This window comes from Odontesthes bonariensis, chromosome 9 (assembly GCF_027942865.1).
Source record: "Odontesthes bonariensis isolate fOdoBon6 chromosome 9, fOdoBon6.hap1, whole genome shotgun sequence".
Classification (NCBI taxonomy): domain Eukaryota; kingdom Metazoa; phylum Chordata; class Actinopteri; order Atheriniformes; family Atherinopsidae; genus Odontesthes; species Odontesthes bonariensis.
In genome coordinates, this window is record NC_134514.1 from 21,946,824 (window position 1) to 21,965,572 (window position 18,749).

The 18,749-nt window shown below is 38.6% G+C and overlaps 1 protein-coding gene across 3 annotated transcripts in view; it reads left to right on the forward strand.

The window, feature by feature from the left end:
* pde2a (phosphodiesterase 2A) overlaps positions 1–18,749 on the forward strand; it is a 170,490-nt gene that overhangs the window by 119,465 nt on the left and 32,276 nt on the right. For 2 of the 3 annotated variants that reach the window (XM_075473631.1, XM_075473632.1), the window contains exon 3: positions 18,527–18,616. In XM_075473631.1, coding sequence (XP_075329746.1) covers positions 18,527–18,616 — 90 coding nt within the window. Of the gene's footprint in view, positions 1–4,285; positions 4,418–18,526; positions 18,617–18,749 lie in introns of all 3 variants that reach the window. The other variant, XM_075473633.1, reaches the window with a different exon arrangement.

Here is an 18,749-nt window from a genome sequence, read left to right on the forward strand (position 1 = left end):
GTTGTTTCTGTTCAACACCTTACTACCAGTCTTTGTTGCAGACCTTCATCCACTACCTCGTGGTGTTTCGCAGAGGGAAATCGGGGTTGCATTTCTGTACCTAAAGGGGCAGTTCTCAGAAATCACCCTGAGGTTTATATTCTCTGTAACTTTGTTTTATTTTAAAGGTACAAAAGTCCTCATTGTTAACTAAGTGCACATAATTGTACCTTCGATAACCTTAAGCATAGGCTCATAGTTAGGCTAAACTATAGTTAGGTGTATGTTGAACAGTGGAGTGTTTGCTTACATTATGTCATCTTGCAACAAGAAGGGTTCAAATCTTGGCTGGGGTCTTTCTGTGTGGAGAATGCATATTCTTCCTGTGCCTCTGTGTTTTTTTTCTCCAGGTACCCCTGCTTCCTCCCACAATCCAAAAGATGTATCTTAACTAAACTGGTGATTCAAAATTGACTGTTTACAATGGTTACCAGAACAAAAGCGTACATTTTCATAACTTGGGATGCATAATTGTACTTTCAAAGATACAGAAATGAGTGTTTGAAGATGCACAAATTTTCATGCACATGTTGCTTTTTGGTACCATTCCTGCCACAGGATTTCTCTGTGTGAAGGAGCACAAAGTGCACTGTTTTTGGTAAGCTGTAAAGATCCTCTAGCACTTTGCCCCTGTTGTATGAGCCGCTGAGATTGATGCTTAATTAGGGAGAACAGCAGGAACATAAAAAGGATCCCAGTGAATCAACTGAATCAATTTACATTCATTTGATCAATAAAATTAAAAAATACATTTAAACACACAACTTCTCTGATTACTTTATTCAGGGTCCATGTAAACAGTAAAGTTGGAATCCGACTGAGGAGAGATTTGTCTGCACAACTGCAGCTATTACTGGCATTACTCATCATGACAAATATAATGAACTTTGTAGCAGTGTTTGTACAAATGGAATCTGTGTAGCAGTGTCCTATGCTAAAGCATCAAATAAAATGTCCATATAATAGAATAAACATGATATGTATAAAACCATATATTTTTTAAAAATCTTTTAATACACAAATCTTTATGATTAGACAACAGCATCTAGAAGGGTGTTATCCCCTGATCGCTTTTTTAAAGTTGGACTTTAGCCTCTAGAACACGTGTGGATTCAGTAACTCAGTGACAATGATGTCCGACCCTGACCACGGTACCTTGTGGAAAAATAAAATAGATTTTGAAATCACATCTGTACTTCATTGAAGCCAATAAAAAGAGGACAATCACAGGGCGACACTGAACCTGCGAGAGCATTTGTCAAAAGCCTGGCAGTAGCGTCCCTGCAGCAGCTGCTGCCAGGTCATTGTTGACTGACTGAGGCAGAAAAATAAGCCAATGCCAGTGACCTGACATGATGAGATAAAAGCATGAATGATTTTTTATTTTTTTTTAAATGATAAAGAAAAAAAAAAGCTTGACAGGTTGCATGCACATCCCAATGTGGAAACAAAGATAAACAAATTCTCAGCTACACACAGTTTAGGGCTTGATTTTGTCTTCGACTGTGGCAGAAACCAAAAAATACACAAATATGCAAAGTGCTAAGTGCTGAGCAGTAATTATTTGCCTAAATTAGTAACTCACCAAGATGAGCAATTGACAGTAGAAACAATGCTGGTAAAACAAGATCCTCTCAAAGTAAGGAAAAAGAAGAAAAAAAACCTGCCTCAAGAACAAAGTGTAAGTCTATTTATTTATCTTTGAGCCATCTTCCTTTTCAGATGTAACAGTTATTGTTCACATATCCAAAGACCAGAGTGGCAACAAATTAACCTTCTTCAATTAAGAGACTCATCTTGCCAGCTTCCAATTACTGTTGCTGGGCTTGTTCCATATTATGTTCATGCTATCGGGGTTTTAATTATTTTCCTCAATCATGATCTTTGCCAACTGAAACAGTGTACGATCCTTTCCATCTAACTCAGGCTGTTTGTCTGTTCTGCCAGTGCCGGCGGTGCCGGCAGTGCACTATAATAACAAAATGTGCTGTGGTGTAGTTTTTGTATTTGTGTCATTTTTCAGCATTTTCTCTGTTTTTAGTTGTTCAGACCTATGTTTTGACAAGAGTATAATACTCTAAAAAATATATAACATTTACAACACTACAACAGCATAGGTGTTATAGCCAGTGTATTTGTTAAAGGGAAGGGGAGAACATCACACTATCTACACCACGGTCACGTCACATCACGGTAGGAAGAAGCTGTATTTAACCTTTGTGTGACCTGCAAGGCTGTTTATTTTAGGAGGTTTTTCCCTCCCCCCCAACTCTCTTTCAATCACTTTAGTTTTTCAGGGTCAGTTGGCTGATCCAGAATCAACATTTCTTATCGTTAAACCCTATTTAGAATTTGATTGGACTAACATGAATTGGTCATTCGTATAATTGTAAATATATCTATCGGTGAGTTTACTCAAGCAAAAAAGTGGCCAACAAATTTGAGGCAATATTCTTTTTTCATTTCTTCATTCATTTTTTTTTTTCTTCTATAATATATTCACAATGCAGTGGAGCAGAGTTTTTATTCTCAACTCGGCAGCCCGATGAAAAAGAAGTCAGACTACAAAATAGTTTCATGCTCTACTCAACCACTGGATATCACACCATAAAGAGGATAAAACATTCTGGTATACCATAAAACACAACATGACATCTGGGCTATATTTCGTCCACTAAAACAGAACATGCATAAAACAAACCTAAAACATCATGTGCGTCCTGCGCACAGCTGCGATGTAAAGCGCAAACGTTAAGCCATGCTTTTAATCTGCAGCAAATAGTGCTGCAACATGCAGTGAATTGATGAGCGCAAAGCTTAGTAAAATTACTTTGAGACTCATTTAGATTAATTTTGCACTTTTGTAGGAAACTCCCATGAGTACATTTCAAGAGGGCTAGTCACAAAAGTTGCAATGTCTACTGTATATCGGGAAGGCATTACTAGTATCTGACATTATAAGTGAATGTATAACTAGGTTGGGTAGGTCCAGGTGTCAGACACTGCAGGACTCTCCCAGATGTCCCAAATCCATGTCCTGATGTTTCAGAAGCAAATCTTCACAACATTAGGCTCATGGCATTAATTACCTGTGTGTCAGTTACATATTCCTAAATTATTTCTACTGCAAAAAGTGGCAAAAAGAATAGTTATTGATATTACATTTGTACTTGTATTAAGAAAAACAACAACACCACTGTGTCCTATCATCAGCTGGATCCACAAAATATTTCATATGACTGCTTCGAAATTTGTCAGTGGGTAATCATTTGTTTTAGCTTGAGGTAAAGGCTCAGTCGGTCGACTACGAGATACATGAAGTGATTGCCTGAGTGTTTTCTAGCCTCTCGAGGTGTCAGTGTATCTGTCAACATGCTTGTTAGCCCCCAGGATGTTTGCTGCCTTTCATACCACTTATAACAAGAAAAGAGATTTTATTCAGACAATAAAAAAGAATCATGATGAATGGAAGAGAGACAGTATAGTAGATCAATGGTACATGTATCAAAAACACTGAAGATAAAAGATTATTAATTTCCCTCCTGTCTGTACTGATAATGTCACACCAGGAAAGATTCAGAAAGAGTTTATTAAGTCCACGCGCTCTGTGCTGAACATTACCAAACCTAAAACGATCTCTGCAGTTTACTGCCTCAAACAATAAATCCACGTTTACGTCGGCTGCACATGAAAATCTACGACTCTGCATCTGTTTCACCCCTTAAAAAGTTAGGTGTTTAAAATGACTAATTGCATGGGAGAAAAGTGTTGATATTTTTACTCCCTGAAAAATGATGACAGATGAAAAATTATGCCCTCAGAGCCGGCACCCCGGTTTACTACTTACCCATTCTCACTTCTAAGATGTTCACACCTCCTCTCACCATGAGTCCATCTAACTCTCAGTCATTAGTGTAGTCCATAACACTACACATTCATCCAGGAGCATTCTAGATAAAACACAGGAGCATAGCCCGCAAGCACGCTCTTCCGAATAGAATGAGAATAAACACATCCTCACAGTCTCAAGTTAAACATTCATATTAAAAGTATTGTTTTATGTCTTCTATGTGTAATTTCACGATTTTGTGTATCATATTTTTCAAAGTAATGTTTTAAGGGGCAAATGCTGAATGAAAGTACAATAGTATAAATTTAAGCTCACATAAGCCAGGATTTGAGGCGCCGCCCTTTAGGACCGTGTGCTGTAGGTCAAGGTGGCCTTTTTTTTTTTTTTTTTTTATAGGTGAGAGACACAGGAGGAGGAAAGGAGGTCATGGGAACGGAGAGAAGTGTGTACAAGGACTGACCCAGTAGAAGTAACGATGGAGGGGGAGGCATGGAAGGAATGGGGGTGAGGGAGAGAGGAAAAGGAGAGGTGAGTGAAATGTCAAGGAGACTTAAGGGTAACTTAGGGAGACAGAAGCATTGTACTGCCCAGTGAAACCATATTTTTGTGTGTGCATTTTTGCATGTGTTCAGGAATACGCACAAGCACATGCAGATAAACAGGGAAGCTCCCAGAGTGGAGCCCATCCTGGAATTTTTAACAGGAAATTTATTCTACTGCTAAACAATGGCATAATGCTCACACACTCAGTCAGAGCGCGCGCACACTGACATACATGCAGTACACACACAAGGCCTACGGGTGCAAGTTAGCAGAACATGCTAGAAGTTTCTTCTCATGCACAGTGTGTGTTTGAATGTTTTGAATCTTAAAGTGTGTATGTTTGTATTTGATTCATGGCTTTTCAGTAATTAAAATTGGATTAGTTGGCTTCCACCTGTGCATGTTTGCGTGTGTGTGTGTGTGTGTACGTGTGAATTGGGTGAACTAATCACATCGTGTTTATAATTCGGTTTAATACATTTTCATTTTTAATTTGCTGCATTCATGTGCGGCAGCTGCCCCAGGTGTACACTTTGAAGTTGGAGCTCGCATAGACGAGCCGTTCACTCACTGATGTGCTCAACAGAAGCCGGGAGTCGGGTGAAAGGCTCCATGGTTCAAATAAAAAGTGTTTGAAAATGTGAACACACACATGGAACGGATAGAGAAAGGGATTCCTGATTTTCTGTTTCTTGTCCAAAGAAGAAGAGCTCCGAGAGCTGTTGGTTGCTAAAGCATGACATGGAGGGAGGGAATATTTGTGTCACTGATCTCCTGGCAGCTAGCTAAGATTTGGCTGAAAATTACTGGTCTGCTTGAAAAAGAGGGCAATAATTACAGCAATGTTAAATTCAGCAGAAGTGTGATGATGTTGATCTGTCTCCAGATTTCTCTGTGGCACAGAGAACAGTAATTATTGCTGGCAAGTTATGGTGAATATGTTAATGCCTTCTAAAGCTCAGTGGCTGCCTTTTGGATGCAGTAACTTGCAATATAAAGACTTTGTAACCCTATTTGTAAAGATATGACATTATAAATGTCCCTAACCACTGTGAGTATTAATATGCTCTTTCAGTTCTGTGTTACCACCGTAAAAGCCTTTGATTTTTATTACTCGCTAGATTTTTTATTCCTAATTACATCAGTTTTACACGTAGTCATGCCACTTCAAAGTTAAAGGCCACCTCAAAAGAGACTAATTTACTTGTTGCCAAGCAAATCCCTTGGGTGTCTTTTAAATGCTTTGAAGTCCTGCATGTCTTGCTTAGAAATGTGACATAAGATGAATTCAGTGAACTCAGATGCTCAGATTTTTTTTAACTCTGCAACTACTTTCAAACACAACTGATTCCTGCAACCAGTTGCTGTAAGCACTTAAGGTGTACAAAAGCAACAAAAAAAAACCACAACCAAAAAACAGATTAAACTAAAAAGCACTCAAAAAGCCCCATTTCCAAAAATATTGGGTTGCTGTGTAAAATGCAGATACAAATTAGCAAAAACAATGTTTTATCAATAATTATATTAAATTTTTCTGTTTCATTTAAAACATTAGCTCATCTTGAATGTGATAGCAAGAATACGTCTCCGAAAGGTTAGGAGAGTGGTACCAAAAAGAAGTTGGAGCAACATTTTGCAGCTAAATGGCCTAATTGGCAACAGATCATTAACATGATTGGGCTTCAAAATAGAATCATAGAGATGCAGAGTCTCATGATGTCATGAGACATGACATGATTTTGTCTTTGAACACAGTTCACTGTACCATCCACAAATGCAGGAAGAAGCCATATATCAACATGATAAAGAAATGCTGGTATCTTCTTTTGGCTGAAGCTCGACTTAAATGGACTGAGGCAATGAGAACAGATTGCTATGGTATTGTAAATCAAGTCTTTTAGTCATAGCAAAGTCAACTTAACGGACCAAAATGCTGAAATTTCATGAAAGACATTCCAACGTGACATGGCGTTTTCTTTAATACTCGACCAAAAGTCCTCCTAATTTATTTTGTCAGTGCCCTTTAAAATGTCACAGAAAAGCGATTTTTTTTTTTTTTTTTTTATCTGACACTTCAGTCAGTTGGACAGCATAATCCGTCCCTGAAATGTCACAAGTCATTGTTAAAAATAAAAAATAAAAATTCATTTTTGTTTGTCTTTGGTTTGATGGTTAAGCTTGGAGCAGGTTTTAGCAGAAAGATAACTCAGGTCATGGATTTGGATAAAAGTTCAAGTCAACGTCTACCTGTAAACCATTAAAATGCCTTAGAGAAAACACTGCAGCAAATGAGTGGGAATGTACCTCTAAATTAAAGTGCAACATCATTTCAGATGGATTTGTTTAGAACAAACTGTCAGCCAAGACGTGGAGTTTAAAAGCCAGTCTCTTTAAATCCCAAAGGTGCAAGTGACATCTGTTTTAAAGCTAATTTGATTATCATCTACACCTACAGTGTCCTATTCAGCAACAACTTCTACATTGTCTGAGTGTGCATTAAAAAGTCCAGGCATTATTCCTGAGTCACTCCAAACAATCCCATGGATAGATAGATTTGATAGACAGACCAGAAAGACCCAAGGGAGGAGAAAAAAGAGGGAATAAAGAATGAGATGGAGCCTGGAGAATGGTGAGAGCTTGTGGGTGTCTGTTCATGAACGGAAGAGTCAGATTAAAATAGAACAAGAGCCATATGACGACAGTGTGACTGTCGAACACCTGCACCGGAGAGACAGAAAAAAAATCGGAGACAGAGGGAGAGTCATAATGGGATGTAAGGGATAAATGGAGAAGCAGGCAGGTGACAAAGATAGAGGGAAAAGGGTGGGGGTGGAAATTGTGAATAATGAGAATATGCAAAACATTAGAGAGAACAGAGCGACAAAGAGAGTTTGCTGCTTTGAGTAAAAGCTGGGGAGCAATTGTAAAAGAAGGGGTGGACAACGAATGGAGATCATTAATGTGGCTTCCCCGTCACACTTTGTGTGAGTCAGACTGATGTATTTGGCTTGTGTTCTCCCATCAATGTCCCTTTTCCTCCTCACTCCTCTCTGCAGCTGAAATGAGAGAAAGTATCATTGTCTCCAACAAAAGTATCACTTCAGTGTCATGAGTGACACATCTGCCGCATTTGCACAGGTAGTTTTTTGCGGCCATGATATTTAAACATTCCTGATTGGCAGTTGTTGACATTTGAGAGGAGAGCATGTCCCTCAGTGAGAACTGACAACAATCAGAGCCATTCATATTTGACAAGGTTATTGGCATTTTACTGCATCAGTACTAAGTCTGCACCAGAAACAAACACAAAGCCAAGGCTCGGAAATTACTCTTGAGTATACTGTCACGACAAAATATAGGGGACAGGGGATGTGACCAACTCAAACGTTTTAGGGACCACAGGGTGAATACAAGTGTCAATAGCTGTAATTCATTAAAGGTCATAACCGTGATCATTACCAGCTTGGTCAATGTTGTCACTGTCATCATCAGTGTAAGTGTGGGAATGACACCCAATGAGGAACATTAGCTGCGCTTCAATAACCACAGACAACAATACCTCCAAAGGCGATGACGAGGAGTGACTCCCAGCAGGAAAGGATTCTGATGCTGCTCAGTCGCCTGAAACAAAAGGAGACATTACACACACAGCAGTGAAACTCCTTCATTCGCTGATACAGAAACAGCTGCATATACAACAAGATGACAGCATGGTTATTAATTTCTCATCGACAAGAATCTTTAACAGTTCTAATCAGGCTAAATCAATGGATATAAAATGCTGTAATCCCTAACCCTCCCTTTAACCTTAGTGGGTTAAATTGTAATATCTTTTAAAGCCAATAACTCATTTGTAAACAACATGGCACTTTAATACTGTTTGTCCAACTGAATCAGATTCAAATAAAATGTTTTTAAAAAAATTAAGGAAAACACTCATACAATAAGCTGAGATAAAAACACATTTATGCTTGTCACTCTTATCTTGTTTGAGTCTGGCATTCCATATCAACAAAATTACAACCCAGTGTTTTTGTTTCTTCCTTTTGGTCAACTTATAAAATCAAGATATTTGCATGCGAGGCAAAATTTGGTAATAGATGAGGTAAGACTTCTTTTTTTTGGTGGTGGGGGGGTGTATAAGTTTTTATTTAATGTGTTGTTTTAACCTAAAAAGCATGAATACTAAAACAGATTCAAAGTCTTAAGTAATACTTTGATAATACTGTGATATGATAATTAGGACATCAAATGAGTAACAGTTTTTTATATATATATATATATATATATATATATATATATATATATATATATATATATATATATATATATATATATATATATAAAAAAAGAGGCTTCAGCTTGTCATTTCTAGTTTTTGGAGAACATCAGTTTCCTCTGCAGTATCTTGCTATGAACACCATGCACCCACGTGGTCACAGAGCATGTTTTGCATAGGATTAACACATTAAATACTGTTAAACAGCTCCAATGATCACTTCATGCCTCGAGCTGTCGCTCTAGTCTGTGGACTGTACTGAGGAAGGCAGCCACAGTACAGGTATTAGATAATCTTTGTTAATGCACAATTAGTCAAACTTCGGACATCTGAATATCATGTCGTTGAGAACACTCTGTAACACTTATCCAAATCAAAAATATTTTAAGTCCTCTGAGATCAGTTTCTTTGAACTTTGATCTGAACATATCTGTGGTTCAGATTGGAGGATTTGTCTTTTATACAGAAAACTCAGAGCTCCAACTTTCCAGTCCTGTTTTGTGGTTCACTAAATCCTGATTGTAGCTGAATTTTGTTGTTCATCTACTTTTTTCACACTCCAACAATGTTAAAAGAGTTCAAATGATGAAAATCGCGCATAACTGCAACTTTGCTGAAGGTCTGACTCCTTTGATTTTAAGACAGATTGATTCATAAATTCAGGTAATTCCAAAGGGTTCACTTTATTTATGACCTCCCTGTCCCTAATCTCACTTACTCCAAACAGCAGTCTCAAACATGACCCACTCAAAGTTCTAAGCAATCCCTTTGCATTTGTATTTAACCACATGAAGGAAAGCAGACTGACCTGATGAAGTGAAGCTTATTCAAAATATACCATACCAGTGGTACAAAGTATCAATGATGTGTTTAGACAGCTTGCTCTCACGCTAAACTTCTCTCACATGGACACATTGTCAGAACCTCTTTCCATTTCAACACACAGGCTACCAGGTGTAATTTTTCAATACCTGCTTCAGTAGATCTAAATGGAAGCCCATCAACATGTGACAAAAACATTTTATCAATAAATGGATCTGCAGGTTTTCTTCACTGTAGTCGGATATGTCACCGTGGTAACCAAGAAGCGGGATATTATAGATTGTAGCAGAAAGGAGAGGGTCCTATTTACACCCAAACCATGAAGTTTTCCCGAACCAAATATAGTAGTTTTAGTGTCTAAACCTAAAAACACCTACTTTAGAAAATGTAATGTGAAAATTAATCCAGAGTCCTATTCTTCCACCGCTCCTTGATTCTGTAGATTGCCACACATTTAAAGATATGATAAAGAGTTAAAAATATTACTCCTCCTGACAGAGCATCAGTATATGATGAGTCGGGAAAGTGAATGTGTTGGTTTATGGTGTGATTATAGAGAAGTCATCATAAAATTATTATTAAATAATAAAGTTTTGCAAAGACTAAACAAGTCAACTCATAAACCCACAGCTCTTTATTGCTACATTTAGTCTTTCTTTCTCTTTCTTGTTTAATTAAAGTGCAATATTGATAAGACCTGACGTGAGGAGCTGTCTCTGGAGAAGCTGAACCAGCTTTGGACTAAGAGGAGAATTAGCAGACGTTCTTCTTTGCCAGAATATTGTTGTCTACTTTCATATGAGTCGGTTTAAAATCCTTTTAGTTGGATATTTTTCTCAGATGAGCTTGTGTTGAAATGGGTTTTAACTGTGACTTCAATTCTTACCACAATGAGATAAGAATAATTTTCATTGTGGATTTGCGATATATTACAGCACAGCGACCAGAGAGAACAGCATGGACTCACACTGACACACTGGCATTTCCTATAATGCTGCAGCTTTTGTCTTTTTCCTCTGAGCAATGTGTGAATTTAATCAGCGGACAGTTTTCTGTCTTTAAGAGACTGAGTTCCCCTGTTTTGTCCATTGGTTGCTGCCTATCTACTAGTTCTTTCAAGTCTGGATTTTTGTTCCTCACTCTGCCTGTCTATCATCCACTCCCCTTGAGTCATGCTGACAAAATATTTATGAATTATGCTCTGTTGGCCGGTGTCAGTTTTATGAATTTCAATCAGAACTCTTGAAAAATTTCCTCCATCTTATCCTCACGCTCTTACTCTTACATACATGTGCACACACACATAACGGAGTCGGTTAACCAAGCGTCAAGATGCATATGGTCCTTCATCAGTAACTGCTTAGCCTAATCGTTGCCATAACTACAACTTTTTATTGTTTTAGCTTCTTTCCTTTGCCTTTTTGTGTATATGTTCGTTGGAGAATTTTTTATCATATGAAAAGGATGAATGAGTGTCATGTTGTGTGCATGTGGGTGTGCATCAGGGGGTCTTTCCTCATGGCTTGGCTGTATTCTACAGTGCATGTGTCTCCAGTATGTTAGTGATGCTACTGGAGACCCAGCTCTGTTGGAATAACAACCAGGACCCAGTGCAGCACTACTAGCACCCCTCCAGGCGCACCGTGTGTGTGTGTGTGTGTGTGTGTGTGTGTGTGTGTGTGTGTGTGTGTGTACAGGTGTGTGTCAATGCCTTGTTTTTGTCAAACAGACACCCCACAGACAACCTAATTTAATCTTTAGGCTTGTCCTTCTTCAGTCCTCGGTTTCTTTATTGACTGACAGACAACCTGCAAAACTCCATCGGCAACAATAATTCTCCGAACTTAAATTTTAAAGAGAAAAGATTCCACTAATAAACATGTTGCAGGGGAAGTAAGCAAGTCAGTGATTTGCTGTTCTGCACAGAGAGGCTAGTCAGTACAAATAAATAATTGATTTTAAATAAACCCCTACAGGCAGTGGGAGGATGCCTTTAATCATCTGCAAGTGGAATACCATTACCAACCATCTCTTGGCTGTTAGATCAAGTTCGAGCCTCTTGAAATGTAGATTGGCTTGATGTTGGATGCCCTGTGAACAATGCGGCAGATAAGACATACCGCAGTTACCCTTAAGGCTCCAATTAACTCCTTCAATTAATCCTTGCGTTCAACTCTTTACCTGCGATAGCTCATTATCATATGCGATCAATTTAAGATGTTAGTGTTCAGCTAACTGGCTAATTTAATCTGATTCTCAGAGGGACGTGTGTTGCTTTCAATACATTCATGAGTGTAATCAAGCACTAAATGATCTGTGTTTGGTTTTGGAGTCGTAATGAAAATACTTGTTCCTGCAGTTTCTGATTTAGTCATTAATAAAGAAATGTATTTTAAATGTTATCAGTTTGTCTCAAACTCAGTCTGCTGGAGCTGAGTGAGTGTTCAAGAGTTGTGAGATAAAACTCATCACAAATCATCTGCTTCTGATTGTCCAATTTTATTTTTAAAAAAAACTGTAATTACAACTATAACATTTAAGACAATAACTCAAAAGGGAGATCCTGAACCGGCTCTTATAAGATAATAAAATAATTCAAAGAGATGCTGTGATATGCTTTGGTTCTATGTTAAAATGACATCAAAGGGGGGTGTCCAATTAAAAGCAGTTTATTTTCATGTGGCTCTGGTTGGTTTTATTGCTTAAAGGGGAAAATGTCAGTAAAAGAAGATAATTATGAAGTATAATACATTCAATACCCAAAGGTAAAAAGGTAGCAAATACCCAGTGCGGGTAATGTTAAAACTCAATTTCTCAAATGTATTTGGGGCATGTCTACAAACTGCCTGAACTGAATGCCAATGTCAATTACAAATGTGTGTTTTTAACTTGTAACTTAAGCCGGATTTGTATCATTTCACCTGCTTTCAGGTATTGTCATATCATCAAAAGAAGTTATACATCCAACCATGGAAAGTCTATTTCTGTGTGATCCTTTTAGCCAATCACATGCAAACCTCATGTGTAAATGGCATGACCTCCATTAGATTTCTAAGCCAAAACTGTTTATGATCACCCTGGAATAAATCAGTGAAACTCACATGAGTCAACTTTATCATGAATCTCTGTGTGTGCTGTGCTTTGGGTATTTGACACTGATATTAAATAACAATGTTTTTGAACCATGCACAAAAACTGTATACTGAGAAAATCCATACTTTCTATGTTAGATCCTTTGACTTTTGGCCAGCAGGCCCCAAGGCTGCTTCAGATTCTCCACAGGTCTCAGAACTCCCAGGACAACTTTGCATGTTTATTCTTCACATTTTCTTTTTCTTCTTTCTTTTTTCATTTTTTTGGCCTGATGTCAATGGACAATTTTCCATGCCTTCTCTCTTTTCTACTCCCAACCAACCCCAGTATGGATGTTAAAAGGACTTGAATCACAATCTCACAAAACATGTCAGATTGTGATTGGGGTTTTGTCGCACATTTTATGACCTTTGAATATGACAGACATTCTTTGAAATATATTTTCAAGATCATTTATAGCAAGAAATATTTGTGCTTTATCTCCCACTCTTTATAAATCCGTGATCTCACTCTGCTCAGCAGCTCATCAGGTGACCAACACTGCAGGAGAGGCCAACTCAAGGAGCTGGAGCTGCTGAACCCTCATAATAAAAAGAAAATGGCAGTGTCAAATAGATTGTCTTTGTTATGTTCCCTCAATGGTGGAGTAATTTAATGTTGTTTGAATATGAAGAAGCATGTGGCTTTTTTACTCAGAAGTTTTTTACATAAATTGAACTTTGAAATTTAAAAAAAAAATTCAAATAGACTTCAAAAGAGTGGTGAATCAAGGTTGCATCTTTACTTCTTTAAAATAACAGCTTTTCATGTTCTCTAAAATAGAAAAAATACTCTCGGTTTTGTCACTCACTCATTCATTCACTCCTACCTGCTTTATTGAATTGGTTGCTAGTCTTCACTTCACCAAACCTACTTAATTTGTTTATCAAAAATATTTCCAGAGGCATTTTCTTACATTATACATATTCAATGCATCACTGTTCTGCTCCTCAAGGGCTTAAATCTCAGTCCTTGCACACTCTGGTCGTTGCTGGTTTCATATGTAAAGTCCCTCAGAGAACAGAGGGCCCACACCAACGACTATAGCTAACTACTGAGTTTCTGCAGTTATGCTTTCTCTGAAATTTAATGAACATGTGCGCTGACTAGCAGAGCTGCGTTAAATAGCTGTGGGAAATAAATCAGTTTTAATAACCTGGAAATACCAAAGCAAATTAAAAGTACAGATCAGGCGAGTTCAGGAAAGTTGTCTGTCAAAATTAACCGCGACTCCAAACAATATAGAATCCAGGAAAGAAAAAAACCTCCCCGTTACGGCAGGCACAGCAGACTAAAAGAAACCGTGGGCCGAATGTGCAAATACTATCTGGCCTAGTTCTGCTCAGTAGGAAATTATCTCAATATTACAGAGAGCTTTATCCTGCTAGCTACAGCTCTGTCCATGTAGACTTAATTAAACTTTTCAGTGAGATGTCCTCCTGGAGTTATGCTGAAATTTCTGTCTCCCTCTCTATTAACTCACATACATGCCTGCTATAGTTCAGGCTACCGATTGAATGAAAGAATGACATTTTTCCCCTGTTTTCTTTCTTCCTTACATTTATTAGCAGGTCAGCCTTGCTCAACAACTTCTCTGTAGTCTAATTTCCATGCTAGCGTAGCTTTAGGCCGAACACTATGTTCTCGGCTTTGTGCACCAGCTGCCGTGCAGCTTCACAGGGATGTTTCAAGCTTAAGTGCTACCCCGGCGAGCAAATTCACAGTAGCGCTTGCAGAAGAAGCTTGTAGGCTTTAGACACTATGTATCCTTCAGCTCACACTTGAGAAAACCAGCGGTAAAAAAAGAGAGGATGTTATAGAGATTAAGAGATGAGAGAAAATATATTACTCTGTAATTTTCTAGAAAAATACAGTTAGCAAATTTCGGTGTAATTATTTTAAATGTTCTCTCAATGACAATTTGTAAACAGTCAACATCCACTGCCTTTAGTTTTGTGAATTTCAGCTTTGTAGGATCAGTTTTAAATGTCAGCTGAGGTGCTTTTGAGTTTGAGCCGAGGGTAACTGGCTAGTTTGAGTATTTGACAAGGGAAATATGCATGTCTTTGTTCAGGGGGGCTTCTGAGAAAGATAAAAGAGAGAGGAATTTGTGTTTAGTTATGCTGATCACAGGTACCCTTCAAAATGTCAGAGCGCTGCCACTGATCAAGAAGGCTGCAAATAAAGACAGCTGCACAGCCTTCACCCTGATGAAAGCAGAAGCGAGGAAGGAAGAGAAGGTGAAACCTAAAGATCAACATAAAAAGTAAGGGGTCTGAGTGGCATTGTACATGTGGAAAACTACAGAGGTGGCATAAAGACAGGAAGGAATGGGTAGAACGAGGGGAAACGGGACAAAGGCAAAAGAGAGAAAAAAGGCATGACTCATAGTGACATTTGTTGCAATTTAACATTCAGATTGTTCTGTACGTAGAGTCTGGAGGACAGTACAACGTGCGTCAGATGAGAGCAGCGATGACAGTATTATTAACGATGACAGTAATGATATGAGTTGAATCAACATGGAAACTATGAGAGTATTTCTAAAATTAAATAAAATGATTTAATCAAAACTAATGACCATGCATTTACTATTTCTGTGTTTTGTTCGGGCATTTTCAGGTCAAGCCAGGTAAAAGCTTCATCCTCATTTACGGGAGTAAAACTGAAATGACAGGAAACAGCCAGTTGTAATGAAATCGCAAAGCTGTTTTCATTCAAACTTTAACTGTCAGGCTTCAGTTTTGATCTAATTAAAGTCCTGTGTTTCATTCTTCTTTTAAATTCCCCAAAAAGCTGACATTTTTCTGACAAGACCGATTAAACCCGAGAGAATAATCTTATCAGGACTTGCTGGGTGGGAGATTGGATGTGTGTGTATCTCTGCGTGAACATGTGTAGGTGTGTGTAAAAGTGTGTGCAGTGATGGGTGGAGAGGCAGGTAAATTAATGTAACAGATGGTTTGAGGTACATGGCAAGAAATGATTGTGAAAGGTCATAGGACAGAGTCTGACATTTACCAAGCCACACATCTTATTGCCTGTAATATACATTCGCAAACACTCGCACACAAACACACACTCTAAACTGCAGAGCACTGAGGCTGAGCAGCCGGAGATATTTTTTGTTTGTCTGCTGTTCAGATCTACTCTCGATCAAATGTTGCTTTGTGGGATTAGCACAAGCATCTTGAGATCCGAGACTTGCGATGTAGCACACCCTCAAACTCGCACAGATGCTCGCACGCATGGGCTGGCATAGCCCCAACTTCATTACAGCATGCTCTGGCAGGCTGATTGAGTGATCAGAGATAATCATATCTAATCACATATAATGACCAACACTAACTGCATATGACAGCACTCTCCCCTTTCTCTCCATCTTTTCCCTCTCTTCCTTCACATTTGACACACCCACCGCCACACATATACACTTGCTATCTATCAACCCAACCTTCCTCCTCCTTCACCTCCGGAAATTACTAAATAGATGGACAGAAAAACATCAAGCCTGAAAGCAGGTGCAGCGCACAGTACCTTTGAGGTGCTCATGCTTAAAGAAGCAGCCACATGCTATTCCCTCTAACCCCACCGAAGGCCCATCAGCTTTGCCTGAACAATTGGAAGAACATTGCATTCAGCGGCTTCATTTTCAACGTCATCGTTTTCGTTCTTATTTATATTCAGTACTCAGTTTTAAACGCTGCTCTATATTAAGCCTTTAGGATTTCTTCCTTTGTTTTTCCTTGCTTTGATCAGATTTCTAAGTCCCACTGAGATGTTTTCTCAGACTGGAGCTACACAAAATGATAATGCAATGTGATAACTGGAACTGGTGGAGATTTAAGTAGACCGCACACAGAGAAATGCTTTTGGTGTGAATCTATAGGTTTCACATGGGATGTTAAATCTCATTTGATACAGTTGAATTTGTTAGATGGAGCAGATCTCTCTGTCTGCCTGACTGTCATCTTAGTGGATAGTGATACCTTTTTTTATATAACCTTAAGACATAAAATCCCTGAGGTCCGCTTTCTTGTTCTGTTAGCAGTTTATTTCTTTACTGTGGCCTAGTTTTTTCCAGAGGACCAGTGACAGCTTTTAAAGGAAAACAGTCTTCTCAATTTGCAGTTGAATTGTTCTTTTTAAGGCATTTGTATGCTTCAAAATCATATTCATTAAATGGTCAGACAACATCTAAATAACCTATCCCCTCCCCTCTTCTCTGACAGGGAAATTGCTTTGCAAATCACCAGCCCTGGTCAACAGCCCAGTGTGCAGTCAAGAAACTTGCCAAGATTTGAAGTTCTCTTTCTAGTTTTAAAAAAAAATGATTATCATACAGTGCATCTGTCTTACGTCTGGCTGCTCAAACAGCTACAAACAGTGTATTCTTTGTACAGTGTCTACATAGTGTATGAAAGCATAAGCAGCCCATTAGCAGAGCAGCAGCTCCATTGGTTTGTGTGTTCAGGAACAATATTGAGCTACAGGTCACCAGTATTTTGGCAGAACACAACAGATTACATTATTTCCTTGTTATACATTTTGTTACAAGAATGAAGTGTAAAAAATGAATAAAAGTATTTTTTGTTTTGCTTTCACTGGCGAGAGTAATACGCAAACCATAGAATAGTAGTCAGACTGATTGAAGTATTAGCATATCTGTTTGCTCAGATGTGTGTGAGAAAGACACAGATAGAAGATAGAGGTCAGATTTGTGGATAGAGGTCAGATGTCCCCAGGACATCTTCATGCTGACCCCAGCCTTTGCTGTAAAGAGGAATAAATGCTAGTTTATAGGCGCACTTTGGAGTCCATTTGCGCAGCTCACAGGTCACGCAGACTAAAGGATTAGTGGGAACTAAACCAGTGCAATCCTACAGATGGTCATCAGCATTTCACTCTGGGCAATGCTATTTTGTAATGCTGATTGGGGGAAATCTTTGTTTGATCTGGAAAGGGAAGAGACAACCCTTACAAGATTCACCATGGAGTTTAAAAACAATCATTCAAGACATAGATTTACTACTTTTCCAATATGACTTGTGACTTTCCTGTGGTTATGGCGGTTAAGGACGAACAAATGACAAAAAAAAGGAAAAGAGTATCCTATTTTTAAGTTGTTGCGGATATCTTGACACTGCCCCCGGCTAGCACCAGGAAGCTACAACAAGTCGACAAGCATCCGCAGAGCTCTGCGCTGCATAGCTACGATGCAGTGTGAATACTTGAACACATTGGTTTGTATCAGGCTAACATTGTCAGACTTTCCGTTTGAGCTCAGAAAATATGTATTTAGGGTTAGTGGGAGTGGTCACTTCCCAAACAGGAAGAGGTTTTTATCAGTCAAAACAGGTAAAATAGAATGGATTCCTTCTTGCCTAATTTGATCAGTTTGAGGACGCACATTAAGAAAGATCTCCACCATGTTTTCAAACATTTCTATGAAAGCCGCCATTCACTTTCATTTCATATATCAGCTGCCAGCCTAACTCTCCAAATAAATTGTGAAGTGCTTTGTTTTCACTGTTCCAAAATTAAACAAAAGCATTGATTATTATGGAGAGCATAACAAACTCCACTGATATCAGATGACATTTGAGTTCGGTTCATTTTTAGGAACCACACTTGTGTCTCTAACTGCCACACACTGCCAAGTGTGACACAGTTTAAATATTGTTTCAGAGGTCTATGCAGCCTTCAAAGGTAAATATCTGAGAAGAGACGTGGCAGTGAAAATCTTGTAGCCACAAAGAAAACAAATTATAGCCCAGGTCTCAGGTTTTTGGAGCTGCTCTTTGAAATCATAAACAAACAACCCAATAGACTTCAGGAAATCTGTTTGTGTTTTCCTCCAGGATGCTTTGCTGCGGCTGGCCGCAGTTGTTGATGCACGCTCGCTGCGAGTGGCCCTGCGAGACAGCATACATGAGCTGCTTCCCAGCACGGTATTTGCTCACACACTCAAGTGCACATAATTGAACCTTCTTCAGTTTATACATAAAAAAATCCTGCTAGTGTTCGGTGAGATGGGACTCAGTGTCTCAGTTTCTACATAACACCAAGAAACAAGGCCCATAC